Source organism: Bidens hawaiensis, unplaced genomic scaffold (assembly GCF_021521415.1).
Source record: "Bidens hawaiensis isolate Kalapana, Puna unplaced genomic scaffold, B.hawaiensis_p1.1 tig00010738_1, whole genome shotgun sequence".
Classification (NCBI taxonomy): domain Eukaryota; kingdom Viridiplantae; phylum Streptophyta; class Magnoliopsida; order Asterales; family Asteraceae; genus Bidens; species Bidens hawaiensis.
In genome coordinates, this window is record NW_027491823.1 from 98,667 (window position 1) to 119,497 (window position 20,831).

At 34.6% G+C, this 20,831-nt stretch overlaps 2 protein-coding genes and 2 pseudogenes across 4 annotated transcripts; all 4 read right to left on the reverse strand.

The window, feature by feature from the left end:
• Positions 1 to 702: 702 nt before the first annotated feature.
• LOC143536109 (uncharacterized) lies at positions 703 to 9,013 on the reverse strand (annotated as a pseudogene). Its single transcript, XR_013135830.1, has 5 exons — positions 8,899 to 9,013; positions 1,861 to 2,035; positions 1,754 to 1,782; positions 1,610 to 1,695; positions 703 to 1,042 (listed from the first exon to the last, which is right to left on the reverse strand). The product of XR_013135830.1 is annotated as an uncharacterized LOC143536109 (transcript).
• LOC143536129 (cytochrome b561 and DOMON domain-containing protein At5g35735 pseudogene) lies at positions 2,394 to 4,597 on the reverse strand (annotated as a pseudogene).
• A 1,507-nt stretch (positions 9,014 to 10,520) lies between the features above and the next one.
• LOC143536130 (heterogeneous nuclear ribonucleoprotein 1-like) lies at positions 10,521 to 14,860 on the reverse strand. Of its 2 annotated transcripts, XM_077030188.1 has the most exons (5): positions 14,361 to 14,860; positions 14,190 to 14,294; positions 13,866 to 14,090; positions 11,757 to 12,945; positions 10,521 to 10,985 (listed from the first exon to the last, which is right to left on the reverse strand). In XM_077030188.1, the coding sequence occupies exons 3-5, from the start codon at positions 14,085 to 14,087 to the stop codon at positions 10,972 to 10,974; spliced, it is 1,425 nt and encodes a 474-aa protein (XP_076886303.1). In that variant the 5' UTR covers positions 14,088 to 14,090; positions 14,190 to 14,294; positions 14,361 to 14,860; the 3' UTR covers positions 10,521 to 10,971. The 2 variants fall into 2 exon arrangements, with proteins under 2 accessions (XP_076886303.1, XP_076886304.1); XM_077030189.1 differs by lacking the exons at positions 14,190 to 14,294; positions 14,361 to 14,860 and having other exon boundaries at positions 13,866 to 14,143.
• A 2,369-nt stretch (positions 14,861 to 17,229) lies between these two features.
• LOC143536110 (putative serine/threonine-protein kinase WNK11) lies at positions 17,230 to 20,374 on the reverse strand. The gene is made up of 3 exons (XM_077030176.1): positions 20,057 to 20,374; positions 19,384 to 19,914; positions 17,230 to 17,843 (listed from the first exon to the last, which is right to left on the reverse strand). The coding sequence occupies exons 2-3, from the start codon at positions 19,885 to 19,887 to the stop codon at positions 17,457 to 17,459; spliced, it is 891 nt and encodes a 296-aa protein (XP_076886291.1). The 5' UTR covers positions 19,888 to 19,914; positions 20,057 to 20,374; the 3' UTR covers positions 17,230 to 17,456.
• Positions 20,375 to 20,831: the final 457 nt, after the last annotated feature.

The window sequence follows — 20,831 nt, forward strand, 5'->3', positions numbered from 1 at the left end:
ATGGTTTTGAAGTTTCTACACAAGCTCCTTAAATTTAGCACAATCATCAAATAGAAGTTATAGTCTATATCTCAATAACAAATGTAGGTTTTCCTCAAAGTCTATTTATCGCTCAAGGACTCTATTTTGGTTATTGTTATTCATCATTCAGGTTTAGACTATCTGAACAACTTATGTGTACGAATTTTGTTTCCTGCTACTTCGTAGTCGGGACTCTAAATTCGTTATTGTATGCTTATGAAGACCATACAACTTGCATAGTTTAGAACATAGACGACTATCAAGAATCAAGTCAAGCAACACTTACAGAAGATGGGATTCTACATAATGAGAAATCTATGTGTTGTACTCTTTTCCGATGCAACATAACTAATATTGGTCCTTAATAACCGAGTCAACATCATCATAGTATAATGTTAATTTTATATAATATAAAATGTCTAAGGGAAGTGCTATAAATACAAGCTATCAATATTATAGGTTCATGCCAATTTTTAAGATTCTTGTCAGGTTCAAGTGTTCAACCACCAACCCATTACCACGACCCATTAAATACCCCTAGCTTTGGTTGAACCATTAACTATAACAAGTTACACCATTTATTGATCGTAGCTTTCGGGTTTCAACCAAGTATATAAATTATAAGACTACCACTTGCGCTAATGCCAACCCATTTGCAGGCGGGTTCCTTTGTTAATCAACATGAAGTTTATATTTCTTGTCTGAAGTTTAAAATATTTGATACATAACTATGTAATAATAACTGGTACATGAGTAAAAGTGTTGTAGATTTTTGAATTATGTTTAATCAACAGGGAAACCAAGATGCTTATTGATTAATTTAGCAACTGGATTAGCTAGCATCACCTGGTTCATATGGAATAGTATCCGACTTAAGCGATTTGATAACCTAGCCGAGAGTTTGACGGCGAGCACAAAATACATGTTTTCTTTCTGCAAGTTCTTCAGCAAGCTCGCTTTGATGGTTGTCCATTAGGTCCTCGTTTACTACCACTATTAACGGTTTTGCCATCCTTAGTGTCTAGAGTTTTGATCCTGCAAAGAAAAAGAGTTTTAAAATAGTTTATTTAAGAAGAATATTCAAATACTTGCTACAGGAACCCGAAAATCATGTCAAACACATGAACTGGAACACGGCACATATATTCCTGAATTGACAAGACCCATTTATCCCAAAATTTCTAAATTTTACCTTTTCATCAATACTTGAAAATTACAAATTTACAACAAAATAATGCAAATGTATATAAAATAATTACTTTTAAATTATAAAACCTGTTAATTTTAATTTAATTTTCTAAATTTTTATTCTTGACATAAAATACCACTATTTGAGTTCTAACATAAAAATAGATTTCAAAGAAACTAAAAAGATAAACAGATTATTGCGGGCCAACCTTTACACAATCGATTCAGCTGAACGTATTTGTGGATTCAACTTGAAATTGATATGAATCTTTTAGACTCAACCCAAACCATGACTTTTGTGTTAGATTCATGGCATGTTTCCATGTCGTGTCAGAAATTGTTAATATAACTAATTAACCTTAATCTCGGGTTATATACTTATAACTAATTGTTAATATACGTAAAGGTCAATAATACCTGCATGGCTTATAACTAGAGATGCTGATTTCAAATAGTCTGCAATGCTCGATGAAAAAGTAAGATATCGTTTGGTATGCAGGAATGGAGGACGGAATGGAATGACCCATTGTGAGGGAATGGAGATCTACAACCAGTGATCCATCTTCGTCACTACATTGAAATCCATTATCGTAATTTAAATCTTTAATCACTAAAAATCAATAAAGATAACTACAAATTGGTTTGATGCAAGATACCATTTTAGGGATGTAGGATCCCCGACCCATTTGAATGACAAGATGAGTGTATCCTTTTAGGGATGTAGGATCCCCGAAATTGAAAGACGTTGTGCCAACAGTCACGAAAACGGTTCTTTTAGATTCAAAATTCTTATTTATATCATCCATCTTGTAATGCGTTTCACATCCTATCAAAATTTATGGTTTGGTTTTAGTTATACCTCGCTCTAAAACTGAAAGGAACTCCAAAACCAAACCGAAGTATGTAACAAAGATTCAAAGAACAATAAACTTGGTTGAATCTTTATTATTGGATTAGGATCCAAATTATGAGTTTTGGGCCAAATGTTTAATACTCAGATTGTCAGATTCAATAAGAACATGTGACTAAAAGACTTTTTTTTTCCCCAAAATTATTGTTTTGGGCCGACTTATTTCAGGCACAAACACTTAAAACGTAAATGCAAAATCAAACAGACCCAGCCAAACTAATAATAATCATATGATAATAATAAACTGATTACACTTTTAAAAACTATTCACGATTCAAACAGTTGATAAAAATACATCTCCTACATACAGTTTGGTCTCCAAGTTTAAAAGTATTGTATAAATCTCAAAAAAGAATGCACAAGTTTTGCCATGCAACATCTACCAGTCCCATATCTCTCCATCTTCTATGCCATTGCCGACTGACCATTTGCTTCATTACTTTCTGCTTGCTTCTCTTCTTTCTTCCTCTTCAAAACGATGAACCATGTTAAAGCTTCACATAAAAGTGTAATAACCGCCAAAGAACTAATTATGGCGGTGTATGCATTCTTCCATTTCTTCTCAGGCTCCAAGATTCCGAGTCCCTCATAGACGTTGTAGATGCTCAAGATGATTACAGCATATCCAAGACCGCGGTGGTAGATGTTCCAGTAGATTCGGTATTTATTGTCTGGTTTAGGCCTCAAAAGTAGAGCAAGGACCTACAAATTTTACAGCCAAGCTGTTAGTTTAAACCAATATTTTACAATTTTTGGAATTTCTGGAATAATAAAAAAACTTTTTGGGTGAATCCAATATATATTTACTCCGTATTATATTTTGATTTCTTTAAGTGTAATAGTGTATGATATAAGAAAATTTCTTTTAAAAACTGAGGGCTTATTAATAACAGCAGCTAATGAATTTCAGTTTAAATATTATGTAAATAATATGTGAACATTGTGAAAGATATTAGCTAGAATCATTATGTGTTAAGTGTACCTGAAGTGTTCCAAAAGCAAACAGGATGATTCCAATGTTCCTACGAGCATTGTATTTGACTCCGGTGGACTCGCTTCCAAGCTTGAGTCCAGTGGCCCATCCGGCTACACCGACAACATAGGCTGATGTTTGGGTAGCGGCATGGATGTAAAACCAAGCTGGATTAGCCACGTTAAACACCCTTAGATATCTTGCTGACATTGCTCCCATCGGCACAATACTCCCCAACTAAACGCATTCAATACTCCATGAGTCTACAGTCAAACAATATTTATCATAATCAGTATCAAACAAAGTATTTTATGTTATTCAAATTGGTTTATTGTTGCAAAACTTCTCAATTATTTAACGTGGGTTTTCAATTTCACCAAGTTTCGAGTCGAACCCGCAAACACATTCGTTGTGTTCGTGATAACGAGGCGAGTTTGCGGGTTGAGCCATTTAAACTGTTTGTTTTTTTATCTTGTTTCTTAAATAATGTATTTGTCATAAACTAAGTTTATAATAAAAGAGAACTAGCATAATTGTTCTATATACTTCCATTATTGTTGTTAAATTGTAAATTTGAATTTAAAATACTAATATGCGACAAAATCAAATATAAAAAACTGGGTTAAAAGTTTCATATTCGTGTTCATTAATATTAATGTTGTATTCGGCTTAAAAATACCATGGCATATTATGTCTCGGTATGTTTATTGTTAGCACGCCAACCCGCAAACACGAGCAGTTAAAACTACCTTAAATAAAAATAGAACAAAGATAACTTACGTTTTTACCTCTGTCGTGAACCACCAACGCTACCACCGCCGGAAACCTTTGCCAGACCGGTGATAAAATCCACTTCGCCCACAGCATTCCGATTATCTCGGCTCATCGAATGAATCCCCGGAACACCATTATTAACAAGGCCAACCTGCCACACATGATTAAACCTCGTCCGACCATTAGGCAACACCAAACTCGCATAAACCACCAAATCACCATTAACCCTCTCTGCGGACATGTTTGACACGTTAAAACTCAACAAACTCTCTTGCAAACCGGTCGCGTAACCCTTTATCGCCGAAGTATAAACCCGAACCGCTCCAGTTGAACTCGTAACAGCAACAGTAGCCTGAGCACCGATCATACCCGACCCATCAACGTTGAGAGCCCAAGAAACCCATTGAGATGTGGTTGCTCCAGTGTGGCGGAAAGCCACGTCGACGGTGCCGTTGGGGTGGTAGTTCCAGTGAAGATGTGAATTCAAAACCGGTAAAGAAACACATGTAGCGTAAACTTGGTTGCTAGAAAACGTGAAATTGTTGCAACTTTGAGCGGAAGACATTACGGCAAAAGACGATAACAAAACGCAGAAAAACACATTCAAGATTTTAGCCATGTTCTTGAATGAAAATCGATCGACTCTAGCTATAAGAAATTCGAAACAGGCTGTGCGTGTTATGAAAGGTTTGTAAAGAATAATAAAGCTGTTTGTAGTCTTATATATAGATTACGGTTATGTATCAGCCTAAATATCTGGTAACTTAACGCGGTTACTTGATTAAAAAGACACATGATCAATTTTAAAACTAAGGTTATATATTAATAAATATAAATAATTCATCGATAAAGTCGGGAATGTAAAAAAAATATTTGTTTCCAAAGGCAAGAAAAAAAGTCAAAAACGCCATCGTTTTTCCCTTCTTTTTTCTTTATTTACTTATATTTAATTTATTATCATCTTTTTCTATTGTTTTATTTAAGTAGTAGTAGGGACGTTCAAAATTTCGTTTGAATTTGAAACATTTAAAATTCGATTCGATTCGAATTTGATTATTTAAATTTGAATTTGTTTTTAAAAAATTCAAATTCGATTTGTATTTGAGTATAGTAATCAAATATAAATTTAAGATTTATTATTCGATTTGACTCGACTTGAAATTCGAATTCAAATTAATATAATTTTTTGATTGGGCCAAATCCATAAATCATGAATGTTCATTAGTTACAAAACATTTAAACCCAACAGCATATATTATGATTTTTTTTATCCCATATCATTTGTATTTTAATTTTAAACTTATTATTACATAATATTGTAGTAACTTTAAACTAATATTTGTGTGTTTTACAATTATGATTTTGTTTTTTGAACATTTTTAACATAGGTGAACTTAAATAAAATCAAATTTATTTGATTCGGTTCGTATTCAATTCGAATTCGAGTTTCAAATACGAATTGAATTTCGAATATGAATACGAATTTGAATCGAATAATTCAACTTTTATTCGAATACGAATACCAGCAAAAAATAAATTATTCGGATTATTTAATTCGATTAACTTGAAACTTCATTATTCGATCCGATGAACACCCCTAAGAATTAGATGAGTTTTTGTAATGCCTAAGAAAAGGCTAGCACTGCCACACTTCCACTTTCTAACATCTTTTTCAGATTTTAATGACACTCCGATATCATCGGGTCCCTCGTTCCAAACCAAAATAAGTCGTATTTTCGTAATGTCAATAGTTTATATACGTTTTCGTTATTTTTATGATTATGAGAATCGTATATAGAAGAACAACACAGTTTTAGTCCCTCAACGGACCAGTAGTACTACTGGGATAAGTGACCATGCACTTTTCTTTTGTTTTTTTTCTTTTTTTGAATGTTGATAACCAGTGGCGAAGCTTTGACTGAGCCACCAGGGGCCGAGCTCAAAATGTATACAAAGTTTCACAAACGATTGGGGGGGGGGGGCTCGAATTTTCAGCCGAAAAAGACTATACTTACACTACGTATAATAAATTTTCGGCCGAAAACAGGTAAACTTACACTACTTCGCCAATGTTGATAACGATTCAAAGCTATCTATGGTCAAGAGCCCAAGATATAAGTCTAAACAAAACCCAGATTATAGATGGCCACAGGTTTTGCCTAGTCAAAATCCAGATCAGATGAGGTAGGGCTCTTTGGTTGTAAAAGTCATACACCATTCCCTGCCTATAGTCAAGCATGCCAATATATTAACATTCAGTTATGTAACATGCATTTAATGACCATCAAGTCAAAACAATGGAAATTGGAAACCTAGCAAAATGGTACCCAAAGGCATGATCAAAGTCGGTAAGAATTAGAATTCCAGGTGGCTTGGGAAAGAATCATGAATTTCAAAGAGTTGGGGGTCTCAGTGTCTGTTACATATTCAAATTTGTCCTTGCTCAATAAATGGTGTGGCAGTTTAAATCTAATCCGTCACATCTCTAGGCTAAGGCTATCAATTCGATCCATGGAAACATGATGAGATGGTTCAAAATGGACCTATTTAAGAAAACGATTCCCGGAGTAATTTGGAAGGACATAGGGGTATTTGATGGGGAGTTTATAAATCGGAACATCAATATCTGTTATAAACTTTAGGACATGGTGAGGAACATGAGAAACATCAATAATTATTTGTTCGATTATTTAGCGGGAATGGGGTTGCTTTGCGAAACTTTTCTGGCTACCTTTGACTACGTGATAAATAAAAAAGTTAAACCATCGTATTGCCTCAACAAAGAAGGGTTGACTTCTACTTGGGGTTGGAGGTGGCTACAGAGTGAGAGGAAACTAGTTTAATATGGACGAAGCTAATTCGTGGAATACAATAACAGATTTCTGTTAGATTGATAGAGAAAAAGATCTATATCATCCTCAAGAAGAGGATGAAGAAATAGTTGGTCCAGAATTACCTTAAATAATTTTGATCGGAGCATTAATGTATCCTGCAAACAAAATGAGGCATGATATTGTGTTTTGGATACATGTATTAGCAAAGACAATTCTAAAAGTGACACATTGCACTCCCTTTCCCTCACTCGGGTTTGTCCAATGGGGTTTTCTTAATAATGTTTTTAATGAGCAATATAACTGTCCATTAGAAAGTGGTAGAGGTAAGGCTGATGATGATGAATGAGCAATATAACTGTCCATTAGAATGTGTTTATTTTATAGGTCCTAAAGTACCAATTTAATATCATTATGAAGCATGCTGTTAGTTATGTGTAATGTGCACTACACTTATCTTCCCTTAGCTATATATTTGTCTCACTAAGTTTCCCTGGTAAGGTTTCTAACAAGACGGCATCATTAAGCATTTTAAATGATACATTGAGATCTTTAAGCAGCTCGGGAAATGAATTTGTACTATAAAAAAACCACGGAGTCCAAGGTTCTGATTATGCAAGATATATATCATATTCACACAATCACACATAGCTCGATCTCAATCCATACACGGTTTAGACCATGTTAAGGACCTAAAGACTATATATGAAGAGAAGACCATACAACTGGCATAGTTTAGATCAGAGACGACTATATCAGGAATCAATTCAAACAACACTCACAAAAGATGGGATTCTACATACTGAGAAATATACGCATTGTACTCTTTTCACTTAACTAAACTTTGTCCATTGAGTTTTTCTTAGTGAGGTTTTAGGAGGCAACATAACTAATCATGTGGCATCAGTTAATATTGGTCATTAATTGCCAAGCCAACATCATCATAGTACAACGTTAATTGTATATAATATAAAATGTCTAAGGGAAGTGCTATAAATACAAACTATCAATATTATAGATTCATGTCAATTTTTAAAATTCTTGTCACGTTCAAGCGTTCAACCGGCAACCCATTACCACGACCCAGTTCAACCAAATATCTAGATTATAAGACTACCACTTGCGCTAATGCCAACCCATTTGCAGGCGGATTGCTTGTTAATCAAGTAAAGCCTGCGTCTAATCTAGTTTTGGATTGTATCCCTCAAAAACCCGCAGTTTTTCAGATAATCGTCAATCAACAGGAAGTATATATTTATTGTCTTAAGTTTAGAATACAAATACATAAGTATATGTAATGTTAACTGCTACATGAGTAAAAGTGTTCAAGACTTCTGAATTATGATTAATCAACAGGGAAACCAAGATGCTTATTGGTTAATTTAGCAACTGGATTAGCATCACCGGGTTCATATGGAACAATAGTATCCAAATTAAGCGATTTGATAACCTGGCAGAGCGTTTGAGGGCGAGCACAAAATAAATGTTTTCTTTCTGCAAGTTCTTCAGCAAGTTCGCTTTGATGGTTGTCCATTAGGTCCTCGTTTACTACCACTATTAACGGTTTTGCCATCCTTAGTGTCTCAAATATGCTCCCTGATCCTGCAACAAAAAAAAAAGTTAAAAATAGTATTATTAACTTTAGGGTTGAGATAGAATATTGCAAAGAGAAATGGGGTTCTGTGGATTACTTCTACAAATATCCAATAAGCCTTAACTAGTACATCAACATTCATAATATATAATATATAATATATATGATGTCATCCGGATTGGACACCGGTCCGACCAGTGACCCGGTAAGTCTTCCGGGTCGATGTCCGGTCCGGGTCTGAAAACATTGGATAGAACAGTAGTTGCCAGGCAAATAACATCAATTTTGTGAACCTTGAAACGATTAGCAAGCACACAACCATGAGACAGTTATTCAGAAGGCAGAAACCAACTCAAATTACTCAATTACTGAACTTTTAAAAAGTGATAAATCAGAAATTGTATTCAAGTAAGTTTTATCGAATTATTCTAAAGGATTTTGGATCAGCAGCAGACTCAGATGATCCAATTATACAGATCCGTAATGGTTTACGTTCAACTCCTAAAGGGATGAGATTTAATAAAAGCTAACAATTGAAATGAAATCACACAACAGCAAGCATTGCATCAAAACATCTCAGGCTTGAAGGAAGCTAAAAACATTCTACTAAATTACCTGTGATACAAGCCGGAGTTGTAAACGGTTGCTGATCGGAGTCAAATCCTCGTATTAGGCGGCGCTAGTCAAAATCAGAGGTCAGAATTGAATCAGAATGGGAATTTGGGCCTGGGTTGGTGTGCCGTTGTGATAAGTATGCAAGCTACAAAGAGGGATGATATTATTGAAGAAGTTTGGGAACAGTTACATTCCCATCCCATCTCCCATAATTACTTGGGAGAGATCGGTAAATTATACGGTGGAGTTTTGAACGACTGTGAGCGTAAATTATAGGATTGAAGGAAAAATGTAGTAATTTTTTATAAATTTAGGGAAATATTTGGGGAACTTTGTTTGCCTTTATTTATTTTTTAATATTTGTTAGAGAGAAAATTGTAATGATAAAGGTATAAAATATATTATTTAATTTAACAGGAGAGATAAATGTAGTGTTTTTTAGTGTAATTATAGAGATGGTGATGGGGGATGGGATGTGAATGCTCTAACCCCTGTTTCGTTTTATAATTTTACACTTATTACTTTCAGTTTTTAATTTTATATATCAATGGTATATAAAATTTGGGTTAAAGCAGAATCAGGAAAAATTGTTAAGCACACCAGGTGTCGAGAATCAACACATCTTCATTCCTTTTGTTTTTTATATATTTGGGTCACTTGCCCCTGAAGTTGTTCGATGGATCGTGCACGGTGACTTATCGACGCCAAAGAACTATAACTTTGTTTTCAGTATGATCGTGTTTGTCATTCAAAAGGGGTGGTGGCGCAGCTTGTTGTCCGCTTACCCACCTTTTTATTATAATTGGATTATTTTGTTCAATATATGAATTATGATTATTGTAAAAAAAAAGTATAAACTTAACTATATATCTAAAACATTTTAAAAGTATACATAAAAAGTCCCTTCCAATTAATGCCGAATTAATCCTAGTCACCATCCAACTAACGCCTATCAATTTCTACGGTCATGCTTTTTAGGCATTAAAGTTTTTTTTATATATGGGAACCATTTACTTTTCATTTTTTTTTAGGAGACGGAACTACCAAAGTGACATCGTTTTAGGCTTTCCTGATCATTGAACACAATTTGCTTAATTTTTGGTACGTTTTTCAGAGCTACATGTTAAGAGTTTAGGGTTTCGGTAAGAGTAATCTTATTGTCTAATACCTACTTACAATATGCTAACTTTCTTGATCATTAAACACATATTTTGCTCGGTTGTTTGCGGGTTTTATTCCTTTATGTCTACCTACATTACACAGTTTACTCAGTCAAATTACAAAGCATGTCGGTAAACAAACAAGCTTGTTCGTTTTTGTTTATGTTTATTCGTTAAGGTGTCAAACTAAACAGTAAACACTTATAAATAAACGCATAAACAACAAAATCATTATTTAAGCGAGCATAATCTAAAATATAATCCAAAGTCTTAAATCTAAATGTATATAAAAGAAAATAACTAAACCACCCTTAATGAATAGATTACATTATGTTCACGAATGTAAATTAACATTTACTCATACTTACTGAATTAATGAAACAAACATAAATAACATGTTTGTTAAAACTGACGGTCATGTAACGAAAAAAAGAAAAAACTAACAAGGTCAAGATAACTTATTAATGGGAACCCAAGATGAGTATCCCTCAAATTTTTAACACTAGTAATAAAAACCAACAATAATAATTCTAGTACAATTCTGAGTTTAAACAAAACTCATTGCTGGCAAAACCAAATATAAAAAACCAAACCCTGAAAACGACCATAACGACATGAAACTTTGCAGTTTCACTAGTACAAGGAAAAGAAAAACCAAAAAACCCGAACCTTAAACCTTGCCCAGGCAAAACATCGTCTTTTGTATCACCCGAGAGATGCAAGATGACACATTTTTCTTTTTTTTTTACTATACGCCGCAAACCGATTTTACATCTCACTCGAAAAGGACCAAAAATGTAAGTTAAAAATTCAATCCATTAAAACATAAATATTAAAAAAACACTTATAACCCTTCACATATCACCTCATAAAACCAAACTGCAGCTATAACTTCTTGCATTCTACTACCCGGTGACGCCTGTAACAAACAAAAACGAGTATGTAAGTATACAAAACGCGATAATATATGCATAGGTCATCCAAATACTTCAATACAATAAAATGACAAAATAACCCCAGCTTGTCTCGTCAGGCTTAGTGAAAACTTCTAAAACTAAGGGTGGCATAAACATAAATCATGTATTTATATTAAGGATGCTCATAAACAGCTGCAACAGACCAAACCGCCAAGAAAGTTGACCAGTTTAAAACATGTACGGCCCGATTCACGGTTTGGTTTGAAGTCTAATGGTTTACAATCTGGACTTGGAACCAGGCCATGTAAACCGAACCACTGTTTTAACATTTACTATTTATTTTTTTCATTTTACAAATATAAAGTTACATATACATACTATTATTGTATTCATAAACAATCCATTATTTTTAGTTCGGTTCACGTTTATGCTTTTAAAAAGTAGCAAATTGTTTTTGTCTAAAACCGCTAAACAGCCAAAACCGAGCCATCAAAACGTGAAAACCAGCAAGTTCGGCGTACCCAACCAAACTAGGCGATTTGGTTTGTCTTTTCTCAAACCAAAGTTAGCGATTCGATTCAGATTTTGTCAAAACTAGCCAGACAGGTTACATTACCAGCACATGATTACTTCAAAAATATTAAAAAAATATTAATATTTTTACTTCAACCGATCCTCGGTTGAAGTATCATAATGGTTACATAACTTACATTACCAGCACATGATTACTTCAAAAATATTAAAAAAAATTATTAATTTACCAAAAACCATACCTCGGCTTTCTTGCATCTTAGCAACACCATAACCACCAACATAACCAGAAGAACTTTTACCCTGAATATCAGCACCACCACCTAACCCGTACTCGTTAAACGGGCCAGGAGCCTCTCGCTCACCATTTCCAGACCGCCAAGTAGGGTCAACCCCATAAACCGACCCGCTACCACCACCACCGCCATAGAAATCCGAAAAAGGGCCGTCATAACTTACACTCGACCCACCATACGATGATGTCGGGCCCACACTATCACTAGCATTTCTTCCATAACCCACACCTCTTAACCCATAATTGTTATTATTATTATCCCCACCAACATAACCAATATTACCACTAGAACCACCATTGATTGAACCTTGAGAAGACCCCCAGTTAACCCCATTATTCCCCAAAATACCCCCACCAATTACCCCAGTCGAGCCCGTTGAGTTTGACCCGTAGTTGAGCTCGCCATTAACCCATAAATTACGAGGATTGGTACTGAAAATAGAAGTTGAATTTGACCCATCAAAACCTACCGGATTCGCAAACCGATTCGAGTTCCCTCCATAATACGGGCCTGGGCCTGGCCCAATTCCTCTTCCATAACCCGAAACACTATTAAAAGCAGCACCACCCGTGTAATTCCCGCCCATCCCAGGCTCAAAGTTCAAACACATTCCATACCCAGACCCAAATGGGCTGACCCCGGCCCGGCCAGAAGGAATCGGGCTGAATCTTCCGTCCATTCTAACCCCATAGCCACCAATCCCAACCGCACTCGGAGAATAACTCCCGTTAAGAAAGCTACCAGTTCGGGTCAACCCGTAAGGATACCCACCAAGTGGGCTTCGAGCCGGGCTCGGTGAAAGCTCTTTCGGGACGGCTCGTTTGACCTCAACCATTTTACCGTTAAGCTCGTGAAACGTCTTCAACAATACTGTATCGACCGCGTCTTCTGAATCATAAGTGATAAACCCAAACCCACGTGGCCTTTGAGTACCGTGATCATACATAACAACAACGTCTGTGATCGTTCCAAATTGTTCAAAATACATCTTGAAATCATTCTCGGTTACAGTTGATGCTAACCCGCCTACGAAAATCTTCCGGGTTCGGCCCTGACTTGGTGAACCCTGAATGCTACTACTTGATCTACTAATAGTGCTTTGATCGTCTCTAGGAACCGCCTTTTTGGCCTCAACCTGCAACAAAGTTGGTTCCATTGTTGAATCTAAATCACGCAAAACAAACAAGTAAACATACCAAGTAAAATCCCACTCATAGCAATCCTTTCCTCTATCCTAGAGGATAGAGAGGTTGCTCGTGCTGTGACCATCGTCTCCAAAAACTTTTTGTTGACACATAAAGTATAGTATCCAGATAACATAAAGTGTGACACAAAAAATTAAAACAGAAACAAAACAAAAGGTACTAAAAATAAAAGCAGTAAACTACCGATAAAACTAACTGATAAAAAAAAATTGTAATAGTGACAAACAAAGGAGCATGAATGAGGTACTAACAATAATAGAAGTAAACTAGTGATAACACAAAAAATGTTAGAAAAACTATAATGTGAACAAATAAAATAGTTGAGGCACGAATACGGTACTGAAAATTATAGCAGTAACTACTGAAAACATAAAATGTTAGAAAAACTATAATAGTAACAAATAAAGTAGCAGAGAGACATTAACAAGGTACTAAAAGATTATAGCAGTAGTTAACTGATAATAATAATAATAATAGCAGAGCGGAACATGAATAAGGAATTAACGATAATAGTAGTAAACTACTGTAATACAAAATGATAACAAACAAAATTGCAGTAACGTACTGAAAATACCAGCAGTATATTATTGATAAGACAAAATGCTAGAAAAAATATAATGGAAGCAAATATCATAGCAAAGATAGACATGGATAAGGTACTAAATATAATACTAAGAAACTATAGATTACACAGAATAGTAAAAAAATTATGATACTAACAAATAATATAGCAAAGAGTCATGAATAAGGTAGCACAAATCCCCTGCAAAGTACCCATACGGCATACGTGCCCTAAGACATACCAAAAATGCAAAACTGTAAAATGAAAATCGAAGAACAAAAACCTTACCATTCGGCCATCAATGTTGTGTTTCTCTTTGGTAACTCGTTCAGCAACGACAGGGTCCGAGAAGACAATAAACCCAAACCCACGAGCCCGGCCCGTGGTGTGATCCTTCATGATCACAGCTTCCAAAACCTGGCCATAGCTACTGAAATACTCTTTCAAACGCTCTTCATTCGTGTCCCACGATATCCCACCAATGAACAGCTTGCCAAGATCGGATTGCATTTTCTAAACACCAAATCACACAACCAATCCAATATCAATATTCAACATTCACAAAGCAAAAAATGTAAATCAAGATTATCTAAATTAAACAATCCAACGTACCTCACGATGATCAATATTCAAGATTTCAATCAAACAACAATTAGTAAACTTCAATTATCAATTACCGATTCAATCAGAAACCATCGGATCAATCGAACAACAACCCTGAAAGCAAAAGATATAAAAAATGAAACTTTGATTAAACGAAACGAATCTTGATGAAAAACCCACCAAAAAAGATTGAATCTTGGGGGTTGAATTAGGATCTGAGAGGAGGTATAATAAGAACCGAGGGCACGTTCATCCTCCTCAAGACTGCCCCCTATGTGATTCAAGCTGTTGATGATAATAATAATAATTAAAGGAAGAAGAATGAAGGAGGAACAAACACAAAATGTGTGAATGAATAAATACTTTGATTGATATTAATAAAATATGAATGAGAAATTGGGGGTAATGGTGAATACGTGTGGATGGATGGGTGGGAAGAAATCAAGAAACAAAAAAGAAATTAAAAAGATAAAAACTTTTGATTGATATTATTATTATGATAAAAGCGAAGGATCGTTTGGTCTCCAACTTGAGGTTTATATACTTAATGGCAAAATCCTAGGTATAGATCCTACTTATGACAGTGCATGGGTTACCCTGTGACCCACGTGGATCTATGGCTTGTTGTGGCTTCATCAATGGTTGATATCGTTTGTTGGTGGTTCTTTGTATCAATGTATGTACAATCACATATACTTGATTACGAAAGAAAAGGCATGATATGTGTAATATGTTTCTCTATAATGTTTTGTATTTGTTGATATTTATTTTATAGTTTGGGAATGTTTGATAAATGTTTAGAGTTACGTGTTGTTAAACTAGGAATGTGTCACGTATAAGACTTATACTCGTGCGTTTTTTAAATGATGAGTGATGGACTATTGTTGTGAATCTTTGAATAAAAGAATTTTATTTTTAGAAAGTATATTGTAAAATCTTTATGTTTCAATAAAGGAAGTCGTAGAAAAAAGGAATATTTGAAGGTGATCTTTCGGATCTTTTGTACCATCTTATTCACATTTTTGACATACAGATCAGGTGTGAGTTCAACTTAATTTGTGAGATTAAAGAACTTAGTTATAAGAGAATTTTAATGGTGCAATCGGGAGTGAGAGTCTCTCCTTAGAAGTTCATATCCAATCATATTCAAGTAGAGGAGATTTGAGAAGGACATCATTCCTCTTGCGTGGTGAAAGGTAGCTTGACGCTAACTAAACCATTGGTAGGGGTGCGGGAGAAAGGAGAGGGTTGGTGATTTAGTATATCTCCTTATTTGAATATCATATTTTAAATATCTTTTATTAATTGTTTGAACGGAATCATTCAAATGACTCATGACACTTTAGTTAATCAAATATCGATAAACTGAACCACAAGTTCCCAGAACAATGTTCTTTTAATATAAAACTTAATAAAAAATCAAACTAAACAATAAACCCTAACATCCAATTTATAATAAAGACTATTTTTCTTACTAAATAAGAAGGATAAATATTAAGAAACTTGAAGATTAAACAATTAATAAAAGATATTAAAAATCTAATATTAAAAAATAGAGATATCCTGCATCAATTAGCCTCTCCATATTATTATATTCCTCCGTCATGGATTTTTGTTTGGAGCAATACGAGATTGGACTCTTAGCTAATGAGTTTATAAGCTCAAGGCCGATACGGAGTGCTAGTTTATCAATGCGGTGAACTTGGTTAGAAGGGTGACGAGGTTACAAAGGAGAAGAATTCTTCATCAATCTTCAGACCTACTAATATGAACAAAACTATCAGTCTCGCCGTAGGAGGGGGCATCACGTGATGTGAAAAGAACCCCATGTTTCATAAGAGAGTAATGTATGAGGGTTGTTAGATATGAGAGTATTGAAAGTGTGGAAGATGATATGATACCTTGCATGCCTATTTATAAAGGGCCCATTATCGTCTCTCGGCTCGACGCATCGTCATTTATTTCTGTAAATGACAACTTGCCTAGAAAAAATAATAACTTTCATGATTTTCTATTTAATAAAAGTTTAGAACAACTTGAATCAAGGCGACAACTTGATAAGGCTACATAGTACATACGTTGCGGAAAACGTTTGATAGACATAAAATTGCACACGAAAGGATTTATCATATGATTGAATGTCATGTCAAAATTAATACATCAAGCTCCTTTTCACATTAAGTTTTTAAATTTTGTAAATACTGTCAAGTTTCACCCATTTAAATTTGAATACTATTTAAGAAGTAAAAAACAACCTGTCAATCTAATAAATTGACGCAACTCATGACTCACTTTGTTAATCAAAGTTAGTCTTCAAAATCATGTTAGATTTATTTGTCTTTTCACGTATCATTCACACTCTTATCGACCCATCGGATGACCATTCGAGTTATCAGTCCCTCATCACAACTTCAAACTTAAAAGCTATAAATCACATTTTATAAAAACAGTTTTGTGCTCGCTTTCTCTTCGCCTGGAAGAAGTATGTGTTCAATTTACTTTACATAAAAGAAGTATCGTGTTTGGTTTGACTCTTGAACTTGGACCTTGTACGCGTAATCTTGAGCCAAGAATTCCTCGCCAGTGATGACAATAGTACAGGTATTTGCAATCCCAGTTATCAATATCTGTAGTTGGGTATATGTTGGTAGTTACTCTTCAAGCATATGAAAGTACACGCTATTATTTTCAAATGATTTTTTTCTTAAAATTCTAGTTTTATTCTCCCTCCGTCCCACTATAAGTGTCCTATTTTGACTTTTCAAGTCTTTCTTTTGCAACTTTGATCGTAAATATTTTTGTTCGTGTCACATAATACTTGATGAAAATTATATCAATGTAAAATACATTTAAAACCCAATCCATTCATATATTTTACATCAAGTATTATATAACACAAACAAAAATATTGTCGGTCAAAGTTAAACAAAAAAGACTTGAAAAATCAAACTAAGACACTTATAATGGGACGGAGGGAGTATAATTTTATGTTTTTAACAACTACAATAAAAATTGATTAATTACATTCACATTATCATCATTATAAAAAGTTTGAAATAATATGAAAGCGAGCATACATTATATAGAAAATTTGGGCTTGCTTAGTCAACGAACACAAACAATAAAACTTGTTCGTTCAATTTCATTAAAGGGTATGATCGTGAATATTACAAATTTGATTGGTACTTTCATGAAGAATGATCTTGAATCTTGATCTTGAAGCCACCAACATTTGGAGAACACAAAGGTTACATAAACACATGAATACATATTAATTTAGGCACTATTGTCACTCTCTTCACTATTAGTCTCAACGAGAAACATGTCCTTAAGAAGATCAGACGCAGAAGGTCTTGCTCTTGGTTGACCAACACACCGTATAATAAACGCTTTTAGTTCAAGATCGTTGACTTTACTAAACGCTTGAGGCATAACACCGCTTGTAACTTTTCTATATATTTTAGCAATACTGTCACACTCGCTATATGGTATTTCCATTGTAGCCATTTCAAGTAAACACATTCCAAATGAGTAAATGTCCACTAATTCATTGTAGTCTTCCTCGTATAGTTCAGGAGCCATGTATTCGGGTGTTCCTAGTAATGTATGTGCCGCGTGGTTCTTACCTACCACCGCTGCTAAACCTAGGTCACCAATTTTTACCTGTCCAAAAGTGATTATGCATTATTGAATAATCAGCAATTAGATGTAACGGAACATGGATGATGGGTTTGGGCAATGTAAATAGGTTTTAGTTAGTTTTAGGAACAAACATGTTTAGTTAAACTGGTCATGTTCAAGTTATCCTAGCCGGTTCACAAGTTGACCTTTTTAACTTTGAACAATTACAGGTTACAAAACTCTGCATTACACTGGTTGAATGAAAGAAATATAAAGAAAAATTATTTTTGCAAACTTGTAAATTTATATATCACAAATGGTTGAAAAATGAAATAAGAGAAATAATTGTGACACGTGCAGTCGTGCACCGTGTTTATGGCATAACCTAAGAGTTTTTATGCCAAATTTTAAAATGTAAAAGGGAAATTAACAATCAAGGTTATAGTTCAAGTTCATGATTTCAGGTCAAAGGTTTGATTCCCAAATGCATTAATAGGTGACTAGACGGGTGTTCGCGCGATGCTGCGGGAAACCAAAATCCTAGTAATCATGTAACAATTACGGATGTTCAAAGTTCGTTTGAAATCTTGAAAACGTTTAAACCAATCCCCACTTTTGATTAGCTGGTTTCTGAATGTTCAAACCATAGAAAACAGTTCGGTTTACGGTTTATACCAAAAATAGGCCATATAAAACCGGACCGGACTGTAAACTTATTATTGAAACTCAATGCACGAAACCAAACCATTAGTAACGATTCTGTCTAAATTTTCGACGCTTTAGTTTTCGTTTTCAATGAAAAAAAAATCAAACCAACGGCTTAGCTCACTATTTAACTTAGAAACCGTTAAAAATGAATTGTGAACGCCTATATGTAACATGTTAATTTTTTTAATTGAAAAAACCTATAGCAATACTATACCCAAATTAAAGACAATAAAATGCTCGTTTTTATGGTGTAATTTAAAAAAAATGTATTAATGTATGAAAAGTTACGGCCGTTGGAAAATCGTTGGTGGGAAGTTGGTTACAATTAAAATAAAAAAGAATACATAGGTAAATATGAAGGTTCAAAATTGTAATAATTTTTTAAATTTACAAAAGTTGAGTAAAGATGAAGGTTCAAAATTGTAACTTTTTCATGTATATTTTCTAATGGACAAGTTTGTCCCTATGTTACATGCTATAGAAGGTGTACCTTAAGCTTTACAAGTTATGGATTACTTAAAATGTTGGTGTCTTAATTTGCCCATGTTTCATGCATTATATATAGTATATATTAACAAAAAATTCAAACCAAAAATTTTAGACCTAAATTTATTAATTTGGGCCATTCTTTTCAAACGCAAACCTAAAACCGAAAGTTGACCCATAACTGAAATGAACCCATACAAAAAACCAAAATTTTGTTTCGTTTGGTTAGAACCCTACATTTGTACTTTTGGTTATAAATTGTAATTTTTAAGTATTAATATGCAAAAATATAAAATATGTGATTTCACCCATCTACCCGCGAACATGACCCGTTTAATATCATAATACACAAAGCATCACATAAACTGGAATAGAAGAAAATATTTACCTTTCCAATGTTCCCATTGATGAAGATATTACTGCAATTAAGATCCCTATGAATAATACACGGTTCATGAGTATGCAAATACTCCAACCCTCTCAGAATCTGCCTTGACCAATTCTTCATAGCCTTGAGCGACACGCGTCTATGTTTCTTCCTATAATCCCTCAAATTACCGGACGCACACGCCTCAGTGATAAAATTCAGAGTATTATTTTCAACATCCCTCCAGAAACTATACAAAGCAATGATGTTTTCATTCTCTAGAGTTTGCAACAGTTCAATTTCTGATAACAGTCTTTTAAGGACCGTCGGATCGCCATTGAAGCCTCTTAGTTTGACCTGGTTCCAGGCCACATCTCTGCCTTCTTCTTGATCAAATCCTCTGTAGACCTTTTTTACAGCACCGGCTCCCAACAGATCGCTGTATCGCCCAAATCTTCCTGATGGATCCACCTCAACGAATGGTTCTCGGTCTTGTTCGGATGTTTCAGGATTCGCAGATGGCATTGTGTAGTTATGGTTTCAAATAATATTCTGCAAATTTAGATTATGGTTGAACATATATCATAATTCATATCATGATAAAATTTCAAGTCAAAATTTTTAAACAAATAAATAAGCAAGCAATTAAATTTCTTCTATGAATTCAAAATATCAAATAATAATATGCAATTACCTGAATTCAGATGCTTGAATTTGTCCTGATATTAAAAAGGATATTGCAAGATGGCTATATATATATGGAGTGTAAGATGGCCCACAAGTTAAGATTATGTGAATTAAGTCAAGTTGATTAGTAAGTCTTTTTCTCTTTAATAACGTTATAACGTGACATCTTTTCTTTTGGGAATAAAGTGACAAATATCTAAAAGGTATTTTACTAGGTTTGTCTACTAAAAATGAATTAGAGAACATGACCGAGCTAACATGATTCTTGTGTAACTCTTATTTAAAATGCGTGTACTTACAAATTCATTGGATTGAACATTTGGACCTAACTAAAAACGATTTTTTGAAAAATCTAGAACTTGTTATTAGTTGCTGAAGAGGTATGTACCCGCCTCAACACCGAGCAAGGCGGGTCAACCCACAAGATAAAGACATTATGAAAGCACAAAGCCAAAACCTATGCGCATGGCGCATACAAAACATGCTCAGGCATCATATGCCCAGGCACACATATGCTCGCGCATCACATATGCGCGCGGCGCATCAGCGCGCGGCGCATATCACATGCTCGTGCATATCACATCTGCCCAGGCACACATATGCTCGCGCATCACATATGCGCGCAGCGCATCAGCGCGCGGCGCATATCACATGCTCGTGCATATCACATCTGCGCATGAAATATCTGCGCGTGAGAATAAAGAGAAGACCTCGCGCATCCTCAGGATTGGCGCATATCACACATGCACATAATCGACCTCGTCCTTATCCAAATCAGGATT